This window comes from Embiotoca jacksoni, unplaced genomic scaffold (assembly GCF_022577435.1).
Source record: "Embiotoca jacksoni isolate LCO1_2020_lvr unplaced genomic scaffold, fEmbJac1.0.p SCAF_19, whole genome shotgun sequence".
Taxonomy (NCBI): Eukaryota; Metazoa; Chordata; class Actinopteri; family Embiotocidae; genus Embiotoca; species Embiotoca jacksoni.
The window spans coordinates 1724403-1743638 of NW_027185329.1; the positions used below are offsets into that span (position 1 = coordinate 1724403).

Here is a 19236-nt window from a genome sequence, read left to right on the forward strand (position 1 = left end):
ATTATTATTATTATTATTATTATTATTACAACACCGACTTTTATTGGACTATAACATCAAAAACGCTTCTATGTTGCAACAATTTTCTCTTTATGAATTTTAAAGTTTGCATTAATCTTTTTTTGGAAATATTTAGTTGTGAGAGGATCGTTTCATTGAAATCAAGCGTCTTCTATTTGACTTCTTCTGTTGTTAAAACTAGAAGCGTGCTATCCATCCGCAATCTGCTGTTTGTCATTCTTCTTTAAGAATGAACTTTTCTGTTTGCTGCCTTCAATTGAACCAGACTCAAGGATGTTGATCAATTTCCTGCATTTCTGCATTTTATGACTGCATTTTATTTCTTAAACTGCACTGCAACTTTCATTCTATTTGTAGCTTGTTTATTAATGTTTTAATGACTGTTTTTAATGTTTCGATCAATGTTCTCAATTGCTTTTCCTTTGCCTGATGTTTTGATGCTTTTAATGGTTTTACGTGAAGCACTTTGAATGGCCTTGTTGTTGAAATGTGCTCTACAAATAAACTTGCCTTGCCTTTAATGTCTCCTTTTTTTTTTTTTTTTTTTTTTCTAACCGGTGTGTTTCTCCTCCATTTATTCCTCCCTCCTACTTTTCTCTGGCGGACTAACGGCTGTTATCAGTGTTTTTCTCTGATGAAACCTCGTCCCTCCCTCATCGCTCTAATGAGGAGCCGCTGGGGCAGAGAGACACATGATGGAGTCAAAATTCCCAGCCTCCTTTCCTTCCTCCTTCCTCCTCCTCCTCCTCCTCCCATCATGTCCTTCCATTATCCTTGTAGCTCACAACAAACCGAGGTGATTCCAGATGCTTCTCGGGCCTCCGCAGACCTCATTTGTAAACACTGACACCCCGATGACGACTTCGCTGCTGTAATTCACAGCGAGACGGGGAACCCCGAGCTCGACTCGCCCACGCCGGTGACTTCTTACTGACTCCCTCTCCGGTTCGTACCGAGGCCTTGGACTGTCACATTCGTCCCGACGCCGTCCGCGCTGAATGTCTCGCCGAGCTGCGGCGGCCGCTAAAAGGACAGCGAATGATTCCAGGTGTGGACATAAAGATGAGATTAAGCAACTGCAGGGGGAAAAAAAATCAAATCAAATAAAACAATCCTTAAAAAGTTAGACCTTCGTTGTCTAATATCTGATGAAAAGGAGGCTGAAAGTGGCTCCTTCTGAGACGAGGTTGAATTCAGTTTTTTCATTACGGAGAAACACAATCTGGTCCTTGAGATGAAGTAAACAGTAAACACCGAATGAAAAAAAAAAAAAAAATCGATGATGGAAGATAATACGCTGCAAGTTATTACGGCCGGACCTCCATTATTATTTCCTTTTGTACGTCTATTTTCCTCCCATTTACTTTCCAGTGTTGCACCTGAACTGCAACATCACTCAATGCTGCTTCAACAATCTATTGCATGTTATTTCACCGTGGATTTTTTACAGTGATGTTTTTATGTGCTCATCTCATTCGATTTTTATACTTTCGTGCTCCACCGTATGCAGATTTTTTTCTTCCATGTGGTTGTTTTAGTTTATCTCTTATTATTCTATTAACTATTCTGGTTAATGTGTTCTTGGTAAAGTACATTGAGACTTTGTTATTTCTACACTTTAAATAAATGAACTGATTAACCCACGAATAAATATCATATTCAGCGCTGCCTTTTGTTTCATTTAAACAGATCATCCTTTTTTGTTTTGATTATAATTTGACCTTTTTTTTTATCCACACGTATTGTTTCATTATTGATGTTATCGCTTCGATTGATGTCCTTCAAGTCAAAAGAAAATGTGTCGGCATTGATTAAACTACCAAGTTTAATTAGAGAATAATTGGCTCTCTATTCTCAATTCTGTATTCTCAGGAGTTTTGCAGCATGTAATCATAATAGTGTAAAAGAATAGAAGTGAACTGGAGGAAAGTAAAGCATTTCTGTTGGAGGAAAAGGAGAGCGAGAGGTCTGTCGTTGTGCTGCCAGGGTGTTTATCATGTTCTGCAGTATTATGGGTGTCGTCACAACTCCATTTTCCAAATTAATCCAATTTATTTGTACCACAGTGCTGCAGCAGGATCGGCATCGAGATAAACGCCATCTCATTCCTCTGTAATGGCGTGTTTTTTGTGGACCGAACACACAGGAGGCTTATTACGGTGATTAAAGTGTAATCAGGTGGTAAAACGCACACGTCGGATGGAAAAATCAGCCTTAATTGCTGATTTGCAAAAATGCAAAAAAACAAAAAAGACATTCTCCGATTTCTCAGCTGCAGGAGAACAGCTGTTTCCAGCTGTGTTTAACTGCTCTACATTGAAATAAATGAACAAATAAGGTCCAAATATCCAAAGAAGGGACACAATCAGCCAGTAAGGCAGTTCAGGCCACGACTCACTAGTTCGGAGACAATGAAGTCGCTGTTCCTTTTCAAACTTAAAGAGAGAGGAACTAAAACCTTTTATTTTAAGTCGAACCAAGACAAAGAGCCAATTAAAAGGTGCACCACTTTGTTGCGCTGCGTCGGTCCCCTCGGTGGTAAAAACCTGCCGCCGCCCGGCGTTTTCCTGCTCTCTTATCTGAGCCTCGTGAAATTGAAGGAGCCGAAATGACTCGTCAAAGCGCTAATTAGACGGCGGCATGTCTCTCTTTTTTTTTTTTTTATTGCTTCCATTGTTCAAAAGTGTCTCCCAGCGGAGCGGCCGTCCAAGGACAGTTTTCATCTCACCGAATCCTTCTCTCTCAACAGTTAGAAACATTTCTCCACCGAGCATGTTTCAGTCTAACCAAAGCAAAAAAAAAAACATCAGGAATGAACTGACATTAACATAAAATGTAAGAAATTAAGGTTGTCGGTTTTTCTTCTCTGTTTTCACGCATCCGGGATTCACTTCACTCGACGCGTACAAAGCTCACCGACTCGTCTGTGGAAAGATAATAAAGTAAAGTAAATGCTCTGCATGCAAAACTTTGAAGTTTTAGTTTTTACTAAGAATTTATACTCTTTACATATTAGTAGGGTTGTGAATGAATTTCGATACTCGCACCGACTTGCTTCGGTTTGTATTTAGCTAAATGTTGACACCTCGGCGAATTCCACTTTGTCACGTTTTCATAACTGGTCATTTTTTTCTCAGTTTAATGTGAAGTACATCTCAGTACTCGAGTCAATGAGCCACAGCACTTACTATACTCTACAACAATTTCACTGTTTTAAGTCAATCTATCATTACGTCTCATTTCCAACTCATTTTTGAGTCCTGTCTCACGAGGGTGTTTCAGGCTATCTCGTGTCTACCGATAGCATATGAGGCGTTTAGGGAACATCGGTAAATTGTAGCGTCCAGTGATTGCTTGCGTGTGAGGCATACATTTTCTCTTTCTTAAAACGGATTTGATAAGATTGGTATTGGAAAAAACTACCATTAAGGAAGCAGTAAAGAAGTCAAGTTATTGGTGCCAATTGGTCCCAATTTGTTTTTACCAATAGCCAGCTCTACACAACGTAGAGAAAAAAGAAGGAAGCGTTGGTTGGAAGAGTGGTGAAAAAACCGACAGGCCTTTTCTGAAGAAGAGTTAAGAGTCGCATGTAGAAACTCCAACAGAAATCTGCCGCACCAACGATCTGCTGCGGTAGGACCGGGAAGCGCTCTGCCAAACCGAAGAGCCGAAACAAAAACCAGAACATGAGAAGAACCAGGACCTCGTGGATTTCCTCCTAATCTTGTAAAAATATATATATATGTATATATACATATAGACATGGCGGAAACTGGAAGATAAAAGCTGTTTAAATGATTCCATTTCAGACATGATTGAGAAACGGCGACTCCCCCATTTGGCGGCGTAAAGGGATTAGGCCTGTTGGTTGTGCACTGTGACTCCACGGGATTGGTTGCACGAGGATGTACTCTTCACACGGGATTATCGTCATTGCATTGCCTGCCCACGCCGGGTCCCCTTTGAAGTGGAAGTGTTTGAAAAGCCTCCAACAGTGGCTCTTTTGCTTCTTTTTTTTTTTTTTTTTTTTATCTAATTTTTTTTTGGAGGGGAAGAAAAGAATTAAAAAAAAAAAAAAAAAAAAAAAAGACTGAACAAGGAAAATGATCTTTTTGCTGGTTGCAGCGAAATAAGGAAACGGTAAGAAATGCACTTCTACTTGTAATGTGTGTAAAATGGCCGAGAGAGCGCTCGATGAGGTGAGAGAGAGGAAACCGGAAAAAGAGCGGCGCGACGGCGTGGGAGAAAAGGGAGCGAGCGATAATGGGATGTACGAAACGTACTGAGACCGAATGGAAGGACGGAAGTGTGTCAGAGCAAAGAAGGAAGATGGAAAAAAAAAAAAGGATTTCATGAAGGACAGATTGACACATTGAGGAATGATGGAGGGAGAGAAGGAGGCAAAAAAAAAAAATGAAAGGAGGATGAAAGGAAGATGGCAGGAAGGGATAGAAAGACGTTTCAAATACCCCCACCCCCCACCCCCCTCTCATACTTTGCATAAGTAAGAAAGGACTGAGGGGAAGATCAGTAACCGAGCTGCAAAAGACGAAGAGGTCAAATTCCATGAAGCGGAGACGGAGCAGCAGCTGCAGAGCGAGGTTTTCATTTGGAGACAGGATAACCGATGTGCTTCCTCAATTTGGAGACTTCATTAAACATCTCCACTTCCACTCATCTCTCAGCGAGCTGTGATTAGCGTTGGCCCGGTCGCTAATTTACCTCCATTTACGGCGACCTCTGCTCAGGCTCCGCGGCAGGGTTCAACGACGAGGATATTTTACCGGTTCCCCGGTTGGGCGACAAAACAAAATCCCCCGGCTTCATCTCTTATGGTAATTTCTTTCCATCACAAGCAGGACCGGGAAACTCTGACCTGGTTGCTTTCATACATCGCTTTGCATACGCAGCTGTTGACATCGTGAAGCTGAGATTTGTAAAGTGCGGGCAGGTGACAAATGGAAAGGGAAATTACAGCTACGATTATTTGATTTTTAAATTTTTTTTTTATCACGGATGAATCTGCTGATTTTTTTTGTCATGTCGTCAGATTTCTCACAGCAGACAAGGAAATGCAATTTGAGCGCAGACTACAAAAAAAAAAATGGACCAACACCTTCCTAATACACCTACTCTTCATTTTTCCCCTCTTTAATTCGTCGCCCATCTGGACAGAAAAATAGATTTAAGAATCGGCTTGTGGCTCCCTCACTGAGCTGAACACTTTACAAAATCACGACTGTTTGCTGTCCCGGCTCCTAAATGCTGGAATGAGCTCCCCGACGACGTCAGGACAGAAGAAACTCTGAACATCTTCCGCCGCAAACTAAAAACACACCTCTTCAGACTTCACCTTGAATAATAGCGCTTAAAGTGGCACTTACTGATAGCACTTTGAAGCTCGGCTATCTTGAAGAAAATCGTACTTTCTTGATTGTTGCTGTTCTGAATTTGTACCCTCGTGGTTGAAATGCACTTATTGTAAGTCGCTTTGGATAAAAGAGTCAGATAAATGAAATGTGATGTAAAAGAAGAGATATGAAGCAGAGCCTCGTTCACTGAAGCCGTGAATCACTTTCTGACTGATGCAGCGAATTTAACGAGGTCGACTCACCCGAGACACAAAACAAAAGAACACGTCCTCGTGGACAAACATCTGGGAAAAAAAACAGGCGGACATAAAACCATCGTGTAGATATCACTGGGGGAAAAAAAAAAAGGTGTTTTTCTTTTCAAAAACAATGTGTCAGTAACTTCTAAAAAACAGCTGACAATTGAAGTCCTTGGCGTTTTTTTGTTTTTGTTTTTATGTATTTAGGACAGCAAAATTCATATTCCTTCAGTTTTATGTTTTTTTTTTTTTTTTTTTTTATTGTCTTTAATGTTTATCACAGTTCTGTTGTTTTGACAACGTTTACGTGTCGAGTCTGACAGCTTTTGTAAAAACCGGCGGGGGGAAGCTGCTGTTTCAGATACCAACAGCAACATTTGCCGCAAACACAACTTAGTAGGTTTACTTTATCATCCGGTGAAATGTTTTCAACAAATCCTTTTTGTGCAAATCCAGAAATGAGAAAAAAAAGAAAGAAAAAAAAGATTTCACGCTCCGGTTTAAGACGCAGCGGGAAGACGTTTAGTTTCGAGGCAGTAAACAAGCTTTGGAACATGAAATACACACAAATAAAGACATTTACACACATTTTCAGACATTAGACACCTAATGTGTGTGCAATCCTTCTCTTCCTTCATTGCGTTGTCTGAGCAGAACGACTCTTTTTTTGTTTTTTTGAACCGTCTGACCTTCAGCGCTGGAGTTAGCTCTCCTCCCTCATTAACGCTGGTTAGAAGTAGCCTCGGGCAGGTTTACTCTCACCTGTCAGGAACAGTTTTGTTCTGGCGGAGTGAGGAAGAAGAAAAGCGAGATGGACCACAGATATTTCTTCATTTTGGTTTTGTCACGGCCGCAAACAGCACAGATTATTCCCTCTGTTAATAAACTCTCCATCATTAAATCTGGTCGATCCCCACGAGATTACCTTCAGTGCACCGATGAAGTAGCTCGTGTGTGTGTGTGTGTGTGTGTGTGTGTGTGTGTGTGTGTGTGTGTGTGTTTTCTGAGTCTCTCCAAAAAACCTTGGACCGGTAATATTTTGGGAACTGCAGCCTGAACAGTGAAGCAAACCGAAGTTCATTTTTGGGTCACGTGACATCTTCAAAAATACTAATATAAAATGTATTTATTTTTTTTTAGCTTTTTTGGAGACGGTGTCGGGCAAATTTGCATTTATAAACGTATGCTTATAATCCCAGCAGAAACCCAATGCAGGGGTTTAATTAAATATCTAAATTATTCATTTTAAAGTGTGGAAAAAAAGTCTATTTAACAGGTGAAAGGCAGTTTTTTTTTTGTGATACGCTGTCTTTCTGTGTGTGTGTGTATGTGTGTGTGTGTGTGTGTGTGTGTGTGTGTGAGTCTGTGTGTGTCTAGCAAATGGGTGTTTTGTGCCTTGAACGAGGGTAAACAGGGTTTTTCTTTACTTGTTTGACCTCAAACATTCGTTTACAGATGCCCGTTATCGATGGGAAACTCTGCGTGTGTACACACACACACACTCACACACACACACACACACACACACACACACACACACACACACACACACACACACACACACACCAGCGCAGGCAGCGTGTCCCGCAGCGTGTGAAAAACTCCCTCAGATTGTTTCATCCCATCGTCGGAGGCCTGAAGACGTAAATCTTTCCAGGATCTCACATGAAAAAGATCTATTGTTTTATTTTCGGCCTTCAACTCGCATGAATTACGCCGCGGACACCTCATCTTCGTCTTGTACCCCCCCCCCCCCCCCCTCCTCCTCTTCACCCTGTAGAGTCCACAGCCTCAGGTTGAGCACCAGAGACTCACATGGTTAAATATTACATTACTTTTCTGTCTACTGAGCGATTAATCATTCGGACAATAATTGAAGATGGTCGACAAAACATCAGACGACCAGACACCCCGAAGGAGAAAAAGAAAACAGAAACTGGAGAGTCGGTGGAAACTAATTCAGATTCTTGTGTGGAAGCGAACTGTTCCAGCAAATCAGACAACTTACGATCAGCGGGGAAACCTTTGCTAAATGGTGAAGGAGCCGAGGTCGGACGAGACCACGTCGTTTGAAACATTAGGTGAGGATACTTCCCTTTCATGCGCCGGAGCGGTTCTGAATCATTAAATGAAATGAACACCGGCGGGCGGCGACCTCGGGCTTCACCGCCGTATAATTAACGGCGTTTATGTGCGGCCACGCTCGAAAAGTCTGAACGTGTGACCCGTCGGTTGCGTTCGGCAGCGGCGGTTTCCGACGGAGACGACGGGGACGGCTGAGTTCAGAGCGAACAGACGGTTTAATCAGGAACACGGTGTCAGTATTTAACGGTCCGGGACACTTTTAGGTCCCGAGGCAAAGTGAGTGAGTGTGTGTGTGTGAGTGTGAGTGTGAGTGTGTGTGTGCGTGTGTGTGTGTGTGTGTGTTGTGATGCTCCTGGTACTTTTTGATCTCCTTCACTTTGAGTACTTCCAACTCTTCCTTTTTTTTGCAAGTGTGTTCAGAGTCGGCTAATTATTTCACACAAGAAATGAAACGAGCTCGAGCTGCCTGTGTTGTTTTTTATTTTTTTTTTTTAAATAGTTTTTTCGAAAGCTGTGTGTCACATTTTCTCTAAATAAAAAGTACTTTTGTTTACTTTAACATAAACTCTGTGAAAGTACACCGTTATATTGATTTGGATTCAACACTTTGGCGTATATTCAAAATTCACTAGCCCATCCTTTATTTTGTATTTCTATATTTTGAAAGTGTAAACGGTGTACGTATTTTTTGGTGACGCTTCAAGACTCTGCTGGTCTTATTTTATATTCTGGAACCTTCACAATAAGATTACACTAATCCACAAGGACTTCTCACAGCTAGCAGTGCAGCAGGTTTGTGTGGCATTAACAGGATATGTCTGGGTCCAACTAAAGGTGTCAGTCATTCATTATTTTCTCTGTCAAACGTCTTACGATCTACGGCTGTAATATTTATGCTCAAGAGGAGGATGGGGGAGGAGGAAGGAAGACCGTTACGTTTACGGTTCACCGTCTCTGTTTCAAATCTGTCAATTTAAAATGAAATTAAACTACGGTGAAGTTAAAAAGGTGCCAAAGAAACGAGGCCATTCGCGACCGAGCCGATGAGCACGAAGCCGCCGTCATTGTTCTATTGACTTCAAATTAAACAGGGTAATTGCAGAGATGAAGAACAGTTCCCAAGGCAACGCAACGTACTGTACGCTCTTAAAGGTTTAAGTGCCACTCATTATGGTAATGATCATCACGTCCGTGCGCACGCACCGAACTGGGCTGAGATGTAATTTAACAGCGGCACGTGTGCTTTATGCTCCGACGCGGGAAGATTTACAGTTTACAGTGCAGGAAACTGAAACGCTCATGAACATAAACACATTTCATCGCAGATATCATTCACCCACAACCGCTCACGCGAGTCAGTCAAACGAGGGCAGAAATACTTCACGATGAGGGCTTTACATCTGCAGAAGGTAGTACCGGTTCAGATGAACGGATTACTCCAATTGGACCGCGACGTGGCCGTCAATCAGCAAATAAAATGCAAGCATGAAATCATTTTTTGGGGGTTTCTAACACTCAAAGACAACAAGGCGTTCCAGGTAATTCCCAGATCGTCGGCCTTTTTCTAATCTGTTTGGCTGGAAGTGTGTGTTTTGGCGAACGCACCTGCGCCACGGCCACTTGCGTCTGCTGCTGTTGCTGCTGGAGCTGCTGCTGGAGCAGCTGGATCTGGTGGTGGACAGACAAGGGGGCGCCGGGCGGCAGCGTGCCCGACGCCGGGAGCAGCATCCTGGGGCTGGCCAGCATCAGAGAGGCCTCCTCTGAAGGCTGGAAAGCGGGGAGAAAAGAGAAGAGATGAGGGTCAGGACAACATAGACTGTGTTTAATAGCGGACGTAGCTCCCGGGTCTGAAAAATGAGGGTGTGCCTTAAGCTGCAATACCACCGACGGCCACTAGAGGTCGGCTCCACAAAGCCTCCATAGACTCCCATTCAACTTCTCTCATGAAATTCTAAGTCAATAAAATTTCTACACGAGTTATTTCATTGCAAGCTAAAGTCGCTCCTTCTTATTAGTTTTCTGGAGGTCCATCTGAAAACAATCGCTAATTAATTAGAAAATATGACGTGTTTTTGGGCGCCGTGTCTGTTTGATTGACAGGCCTGTGGTGCAGTCAGGTCACGGCTATCGGTGGACGGGGCGTAGTATTGTTGTGTTTCCAATCAGATGGTCTTAATAACATCCAAAACAAAATAACACGTATATTTTGTGATCATTCAAAAACTTTTCTTTTGATTAAATAGTAAAAAAAAAAAACTTCTACGGCGGGCTCGTGAGTTTGCAAATACTCAGAAAAAAACTGAAATTACTGATGAATAAATAAATATAATCAGGACAAGCGATAGCATTGATAAAATGCCTTAGAGAACAAGTCATCATTAAAACAAGAATCTGAATTTGAAATGCAGAGCTGCTGATTAGTCGTACCAGTGTGGAGTGAGTGGCGCAGCCCGAGAATGCAGATCAGCGGCACAGAAACACTCAACTCTGGCAATAATGAGCTCTGGGATTCGGTTCTCCCTTCATCCGCCACCATGAAGCATGCTAATCGTTTCAATGCTTTAGTAACCAGTCACACATTGTGCCTCCTCCCGTCAGTCAACCAGTCAAAAACAGTTCGTTTTTTGAAGATTCCATCGGCATCGTTAGTATTCGAGGGGGAAATGATTACGTCCGATCTGGCGAAATTACAAAAAGAATAATAATATATACAAATATTATATTTAAAACGCCGTGCTGGTCTGAAAATGGACAGTCAAACTTTACAGGAATATAGCGGGAACACACACACACACACACACACACACACACACACACACACACACACACACACACACACACACACACACACACACACACACACAGGCCACATTTTCTCCGCCTAATTGCCTCCTCGGAGCCGAAAGGACCGGTGAAAGGTGCACGAGAGACCTCCAATACATGTGATGCCCTGAAGCCATCCATCAAACCACTGACACAGAGTGGAGGAGTCATGTGGAGTCCCACAGGTGAAAGAGATTACCCGAGTCCTTTCGAGTCTCACATCTGGACACGTGTCTTGGAAAGATAAAGAACTTTTCTGGCTTCAATACTGAACGCTGTGTGTGTAAAACTGAATGTGGGTGTCAGCGATGGAAGGCATGTTTTTTGTTTTTTTTAAGCTGAATCTGTTTATCAGGATAAATTGTCGAAAATAAAAGAAACGTGCCCTGATTTCCTTGAATTTCACTTTACTATCGGAGCTCAATACTCAACATACTGTTCAGGATGCCAGAAAAAGATTGCAAGATGCGACCCGGATGTAGGAGAACATCCTGGTACTTTTGGCACCCTACGTTTAACATACTAAGTTTTGTGACGTACTAAATCTTTTTCTGGAAGAAGCGAATTCCTTCCAAATCGCATCCTTTTTCCTTTAACTGCTAACGGCCAAGAGGCTCAAAGTTCAAGGTGCACACAGTAGTGTGTCCCAGTTGTACGCATACTGCACGCACCAGTACATACTTGTTAAAGGTACCTGCAGTACATACTAAAATATATTTTTTAAAGTATTTTTTAAGTATTTCGCACGTCGCTGACTGAATCCAAACGACACAAAATCGCGAACAGTTCGACAGCTGGTTCTTCAAAGTGACTAACAACGTAACTCCTTAAGCACCGACACAGACAATGTCACACACACACACACACACACACACACACACACACACACACACACACACACACACACACACACACACACACACACACACACCAGACGCACTCGGCATGAGAGGAATATATGACTGATGGCCTGTCTGAGACAGATCTTTTAGGTTAATGAGAGGAAATTATCCAAGCTGACAGGCTGCTGGGTGCCATCATGGAATGAATAGCAAAGCAGAAGTCTCTTGAGTCTGTCTGTCTGTGTGTGTGTGTGTGTGTGTGTGTGTGTGTGTGTGTGTGTGTGTGTGTGTGTGTGTGTGTGTGTGTGTGTGTGTACGCCTCGTCAGAAACATCCAGGTTCACATTAAAACAGGATTTCTGCTTAAGCGCTTCTTCAAGAACAGAAACATCCTTCACATTTTTTTTTAGTTTTTCTTATTTTTGACAATAAGTTGACATCCGAACAAACCCGCCGCCACGTCGAGGTCGTGAAACCGGTCGCTTTGAAAGTGTTCCTCGAGCGAACAGAGAAACCTGCACGAGTGAACGGGAGGAACGACGATGACGTGTTTGTCTGGTTTGTTTGAAACTCTTCCCGATTACAGAGGAAGAGAAAGACATAAACAGCCTGTCAGCAGCAGGAAAAAGACATAACGCAGCTGGGAGAGAAATCTCATCCTCGTGTGCAGTCGTTTTCAACATATTCACCCCCGAAAGAAAAAGAAAAAAAAAATGACCCTTGCTATCTTTTTTCTCCCATCACGTACAACAAAGAGTCACAGTTTAACCTTGAAGCACTTTATTGCAATACGCTGTGGTAAGAAAAAAAAAAATCACCCGTCAACATCCGCAGAGTTGGAGAAAAAGGACTGAAGCTATTCAACCATCCGACAAGTGGATCTGAAAAAGCCCACTGGCAGCTTTATCCTCTTTGAGCTCCGGTTATGTCCTAAAGCTCTTAATAAAGCTTGTCTGGCGCAGCCAGAGACGATTCAATTCAATTTTATTTATATAGCGGCAAATCACAACACAGGTTATTTCATGGCACTTAACCCAACAATTCAACAATTCCCACATAACCTAGGAGGGAAAAAAACCTCCAACAGAGGGAAGGAAAAACTCCCTCTTAACAGGAAGAAACCTCCGACAGAACCAGGCTCAGAGGTGGGCGGAGAGCAGAGAGAGAAAAGGACAGCATAGAGATAGAAGAGAAGAACTGATGGTGGAGACGACAAGCGCAGATTGCGTTGCTCCAGGCAAGAAACTCCAATGTTTTTTAACGTGGCGCGAGCAGACGAGCTTTCCCCTTTCAGGTCGTTTGGGATGAAAGTTTCCCCCCCAGAAAGTCCCAGTAGAACTCGGTGTTGACAGTCTGACCCTGTGGGACGAATTCACGGTGTAGAAAAAAAATAAAATAAATATCCCCCCCCTGTTTCGTGCACAACAGAGAGTCTCGGACGCTAGCTGCCTCAAAAACAATCAGCCCAGAGCGAAGGTCTTCACTTTATTCATTCGACTTGTTGAACACATCAGGAATGTGGGCAGCAATTTACAATTGTACAAAGAAGGTCAAATTTAACCGAAGTGACAAAAAGGATTTCGAGAGTTCATTGCTTTGAGTTCCCTTTGAGGAAGTTTTGCTCTTGTTTGTCACAAAAATTGTCTTTTAAAAACACTTTAAATAAGCTACCAATATATATATATATATATATATAAAAAAGCAAGCAAAGAAACAGTAAGATATGTTCTCCTTCTGGGCCAAACAGATTTTTTTTTTTCTTCCCTGAAATATGTCACTTCATTTTGACCTGTAATTATAGCATCCCTTTGAGCCACTTTCTATAAGTGAAAAAAAATGCCACAGCATAAGTGGGACCAAACAGCTATGAAGATTGGATGCCAAATTATTCTCAGAAACTGCATGACGCCCGGAGTGCAACTGAGAAAAAAATAAAAAGAGTGACCGAGCTCGGAAGGGTTGCAGCCCATGAAAAACTGTCGTAAAGGATGTTAAATTGGGACGAGAAATACGAAAGTTGAAAATCCATCCATTTAAAATCCACCGTTTCTTTTTTGGTCGTCTTCTGAAATGAGTTAACTAACTTTTCAGTCTTCCTCAGTTTGTTTCAGCAGGAGCCGGCATGTTCAAACAGTTTTCAGGTCCCTCGGTAACTATGTTTACTGTACAAAATGAGACACAACAATCCAACTTGTTTGCCGGAGTAAAAGTCAATTACACAAGACGGGCGCGGTGAATATTCAAACTCGACAGGGGAGTTTTAAAAATAAAAAAATAAAAAAGCTCGCAGAGAAACAGCCTACCAGCGAAATTCCTCACGATAGCTGTTGGAGTCGTCCGCCAGGGGGAAACTCTGCTATTACCGTCTAATGCTCACACACACATGCTAATACAAGTTGTTAGCAGGCAGCAGCAGTCTTCCTTTATCTTTTTCAGCCTCTAGTTATCCTCATTGAAAGACAGGGGAGAGAAAAAAAAACAAAAAAACGAGGCAGAAAAAGAGGGTTTTTAGTGGAAAAGTGACACAGAAAGGAAGATAAAGATAGATGACGAGGGATGAAGGAAGTCTTTACTTCTTCTATCCTACAGCTGTGTTTCGTAACAGGTTACAAAACACCGAGAGGTTAGCTGGTTCTGGCTTCCTTCACCGCCGACAGATTGAATCATTACACGTCAAGTGATTTCCTGTTCCATGAATAAATCAGGAAATAAAATACTCCTCTCCTATGTTTGACTCTGTGATAGTAGCTCGCATAATGATAATGTAATCATAACACGTTGCCTTTTTAGGCCACAAATCTGTTGCTACAGATTTAATTCATCAGGTTTGAGTCCCGTCGTCTCGGGAAAGAAACAAAATACGAACTGAAAGAAATATGAACGTACTCATAGAACTCTAGTTATCACCAATAACCACTTTTTATTTATTTTGTCCAGGGGTTTATAGCTTTGGGACTTTTGTATATGCAGGATACATGAATAACTGATTTTTAAACAGATTTTAACAGAAAAAAAAAAAAGCATCCTGGTACTTTGACAATTCTGTTGATACCTCAGCCGTCGGGTTATTGCTTTAGTAGTGGAAATACGTGTCTTTTGTGATGTTTATCCAGTTATTTGGGGGGCGGGGGGGTACACAACAGACTGGAATCATTGAGTTTCCCTTTAATAATGGACATCAATAAATACATGTTTCAGGTCTGAGAAGTGATGTCACCAAAAAAAAAGCTGACACGTGCTTTTTGTTTACCCGCGTTTAGAGCGAGATCTACAAACACAGACGATGACACAGAGGAGAAAGAGAGCGCCAGGAGAACACCGTCCTTCACCTGTTCAATTACAACCACGATATAATTAGAGCCCACGTTGGGTTTCAGCGATGATTATATAGCCCACACGGGATCAAAGTTCTTTTCCTGTCTCTTTCATCTGGGAAAAAACGAACTGTACGCAATAATTTGAAAAGCGGTACATTTCAGCAAACGAAAGAAAACCATTCACATCAAAAGAAAGCGCCTCTTTGTCTTTGGACACGTTTTCTGGCCGCATTTCCGACCCACCGGACAAAGCTGACCAACAATCTGCCGCCACCTATAAAAAAGGACACAATGTAGTTTTGTTTCCTTTCAGGGAACAGCTTTTCATTTCCTTTCCAATTTCCATTGACCGCTTTCAATTTCAACATCAGATGTTCTTTTGTTTTAAGTCTGGAAGCTCGACTCAGAGCTTGTTAGTGAATATCTGCACCTGTGTGAAGTATTTGAGGACTTCTGTGCCCTTGGTGTTCTCAATATTTATCTGAGCTGCCTTTGATGCTGTTTCAACACGGCCGCCGTTGTCAAAGCTAAATTAAACAACATTTCTTGTTTCCTAATGGTTTCCCTCATTACTCTAATAATGCCGTCTCATTGCGGCAGGTATCATTTTCATGTCCCTCTACTTAAAGCGGCGGGAATCAAAGCTTTGTTGGTTTTGAGTCGAGCTGTTTAATCAGTTACTGACTCAGACCAGGAAAGCAAAGTGGATGCAATTTACTACAGAGGTTTAAAAGTCAAGTTAAATGAGTTTAATTATAGGAGACATTTGAAGATGATGAGAGTTGACCGAAGTGCTGCACAGAATTAAAACCGAGGGGCTGCGGGCCCTTAATTAAAACATGATTTGGGTAAGGCGACTATTCGGACCTGGATGGACCAAGCTGGACTCCTCGTGAAAGAAAATGAGATTGGGATTGGTGGAGTAGTCCTACAGTCCTACATTCATCCTGGTATTTTTTTTTTATAGCTTATAGACATGCCAAGATTTCCTCCCATCCCGAGAGTTCACATTTCCACCCACAGATTTAAGTGTGGATCTGTAACTGAAATGTTCGAGGGGTGGAGGGGGGGGTGTAAAGCTTTAAGGCGATGAAGGTTAATAGTCGAGCGTATTTGTTGGGCTGCGGAAACGTACTCGCAGTCAATACGTGGTTCAGTTTTGGGAAAACGATTATTGAATGTCAGCGCAAAAATGAAGGCTAACGGAGAGAAAAGTGAAGCGATCGCAGGAGAACATTCCCATGAGCAACTCCTACATGGGAAGAAACCGGGGTCAACATACCACAACATTAAAAGATTATGTGTGTGGAAGCATTAATAACGAGGATTAAAATACAGTACGTCACAACAAGGAATCCCTCCCCAACCCCCCCCCCCCCCCAAAAAAAAGAAAAAAAAAAAGGCTACTGGCCTTGTCAGTCCTTGGTGGTTAGCAGACTTAAATGCTATCATAGCTTTACAAGTTTGGACACACACACACACACACACACACACACACACACACACACACACACACACACACACACACACTTTTGCTGAGAAATCAAATCGTTAAACTGCAAGGCTATCAAGGGAAACAACCTCAGGAGTTGGTGCCTCCAATATAAATGGGTCAAGAGACGGCTTCACAAAACCCCATTGAGTGTGCCGTCAGTTGGAAAGTCGAGAGGATGCATTTTCAGCGCCTGCTTGTGTGTGTGTGTGTGTGTGTGTGTGTGTGTGTGTGTGTGTGTGTGTGTGTGTTTGGAGTATTGAAAAGATAAGTCTCAGTCCCGTAAGGCTGCAGAGGAAACAGACGGAGAAAAGGCCCGAGTGTGTTTTTGGGAGGTGGTGAGTTTAAAGGACGGAGAATCGAGGGAGACTCTGGACCGCCGACCACCGAGACATAACGTGGTTTCACTTAAATGTGACTCGGTCGCTCTTTAGTTAGCTTTTAGGTAAACGATCTCATGCTGCGTTCAAACGGGGTCGTATTTACCGCGCACGCGAGAAGAGTCCGTATGAACGGCGCCCTCTTGTGGTTATTTACGCCGTTGCAAGTTCAAGGTGTTTTCTGACGTGTACAGAAATGTCAGAAGGTCATTTATGGATGTTGAGCTAATATATTATAATTTTAGTCACGTAGAATATGTCTTTATAATGTAGATAACAAATAGCCTACGTCTGAGGAAAATATTGAATTGCATTACGCCCCGTTGGCTTGCCAAGTTGTTAGCCTATGTGGCTTCTAGACGCCGTCCACATTGCAAATTGCCTAGCAACGGCGTTTTTACGACTTAAAAGTCAACACGACTTCACACATAAGTAACGTTACGTAAGATAAATAAGTTACCTTATGCATGTATGTTACTTATGTTAGTTAAAAAAAAAAATTGCTGACCTTTGCTTTCTCATTAGGGGTGTATTACATGCTTTGGCTCTCAAAAATGTTCTCTTGAAATATCAAGATGTTTTCTGGAGGCGAATGATTTAATACATTTTCCTACAGTTCTGAAACTTTACATAGAAAATCCAGATTACATTTCAACTTTTCGTCCCTCCTTCCCATACAAGTCGTCATGTCATCACACCCTCGTCCCGAGGCTACAGAAGGTGAGTAATCAGATGTGTGAAAACAGCTTTCGTGGTGTTTACACTCTCGCTGAATGAAAGCGACGACTCGGCTTCGACGCTCAGCAGCAGATGTTTCTACGTTGGTGTTAAAAACCGAGATCATCCCGACAGTTTTTTGGAGGAAATGATGGCGGGTGGTCGAATATGAATCCCAATTAAATGGAAACAATTCACGATTTGTGAAACGAGCTGACTGACCCCAAAAAAATGTACAAGCACAAATCGATTGAAACGTCCAGTGATCGCATCGGCATGTCAACTTTAGTGAGAATTTAACAAACCATCATCGTGACATGAATAGAATAAAAAATAAATTAGAGCTCCACTGACGTAACTGACGTTTCATAGATTTCCAGATATGAATTTACACTGGATGTAAACATATTCTCCAAAAGACTGACTTCGGCTAAGAGTGTGAACTTCATACCGGATACACGGGACGATTGAAGCCACGAGCTAAAAAAAAGAAATACGCCCACATGTGCAAAACCACGTCTTTCATTATTTTTTTTCATTATTTGCCGCCGAACTTCATCCGTTGTTGCAAGAAGGAATACAAAAAAATAAATCAGGACGTCCAGCCTTTAACTGAACTCTGTGACTTTCCCACGAGAAGGAAAAGAGTCAGATCAAACAAGAGAGTCTGACCGACGGCTAACCCGGTGATGTCAGGGGCCGCTTAAGGTCTGAAACAATTGAGGCATATTAATGAAGGTGATTGTGAGAAGAAAAAAAGAAAAAGAGTGTGCTGCTGGTGGAGAGCTGGCCGCCCGTAGCGCTACACTCATAGATCAGAGTGCTTACACCTGCCTGACAGCATCTGAGAGCCGGCCGGAGGCAAAAGAAAAAACCCTTATCAAAGCGTTTGTTGTACAGCATCACTTGACAGCGCGCACACACACACACACACACACACACACACACACACACACACACACACACACACACACACTTAGACGTAAAAAAAAAAAAAAAAAAACCCTGTTGCTTTTATCTCTTAAGTCTGAACGGGAGCTTGAAAAAAGAAAAACTCGTTGTCAGAAAAGGTGTTTTCTGATTTGATATTTTTTTTGGAGTCACGCTCCGTCGGATCGGTTCTTTTGTTGTTCGTTTCTGCGGCAGCGCTTAAAACCTTTCACCGAAACATTCGACGAGCCAAAAACACACAGCGACAAACAAAACAAGCGCGGCCTCTTTAAACGTGTAAAATGCACTTATCTCTAAACTGTGACTTCTGCCTGTTGTTCCAATTTGCCTCGTAGTAATACTCTTTTTTTTTTTTTTTGTCGTTTTGAACTAAACGTTCTGACTCAACTCCACACACACACACACACACACACACACACACACACACACACACACACACACACACACACAAAGCCCAAGGAAGGATTGATGCGTGCTCTCCGAGTCCTTTGGGATCGCTTGAACGCGGCGCGCTGAGGGATTTGTCAGTCTAACGGGAGCTGACAGGAGGAGAATGAACTTTAACATTCACGGGCCACTTTCCCTTTCATGAGCTTCCAGAGAAACCCTGTAGTGCATCAAATCCTGCTGCTCGGGGAGGGCAGAGGGGGGGGTCGGGGGGGAGGGGGTCGGGGGTCGTATATTTATATACACACACTCAGTTGTGTGGTAAAACTAAAATGCATGCACGTGGGTACTAACATAAAGGCTCGGGAGACTCACACACACACACACACACACACACACACACACACACACACACACACACACACACACACACACACATCTTATTCACCGTTACCCCCCTCTTCACCCCCCCCCCCCCCCCCCCTCCACTTGTCCCGGCGCATTCCCATTTAATCTGTCAAGCGGGTAAGATTGATGAAATGCGTCGAGGAAAAAAAAAAAGAAAAGCATAGATACAGTCAGTACATGCACACACTAAAGCAGACAGACTG

At 42.5% G+C, this 19236-nt stretch overlaps 1 protein-coding gene across 3 annotated transcripts in view; it reads right to left on the bottom strand.

Annotated features, from left to right (window-relative positions):
- nos1apa (nitric oxide synthase 1 (neuronal) adaptor protein a) overlaps positions 1-19236 on the bottom strand; it is a 143004-nt gene that overhangs the window by 31126 nt on the left and 92642 nt on the right. For all 3 annotated transcript variants that reach the window (XR_011178401.1, XM_069152982.1, XM_069152981.1), the window contains exon 8: positions 9323-9484. Coding sequence is in view for 2 of the 3 variants with exons in the window: in XM_069152982.1 (XP_069009083.1) it covers positions 9323-9484 (162 nt within the window). In the remaining variant the exon portion in view is untranslated. The remainder of the gene's footprint in view (positions 1-9322; positions 9485-19236) is intronic.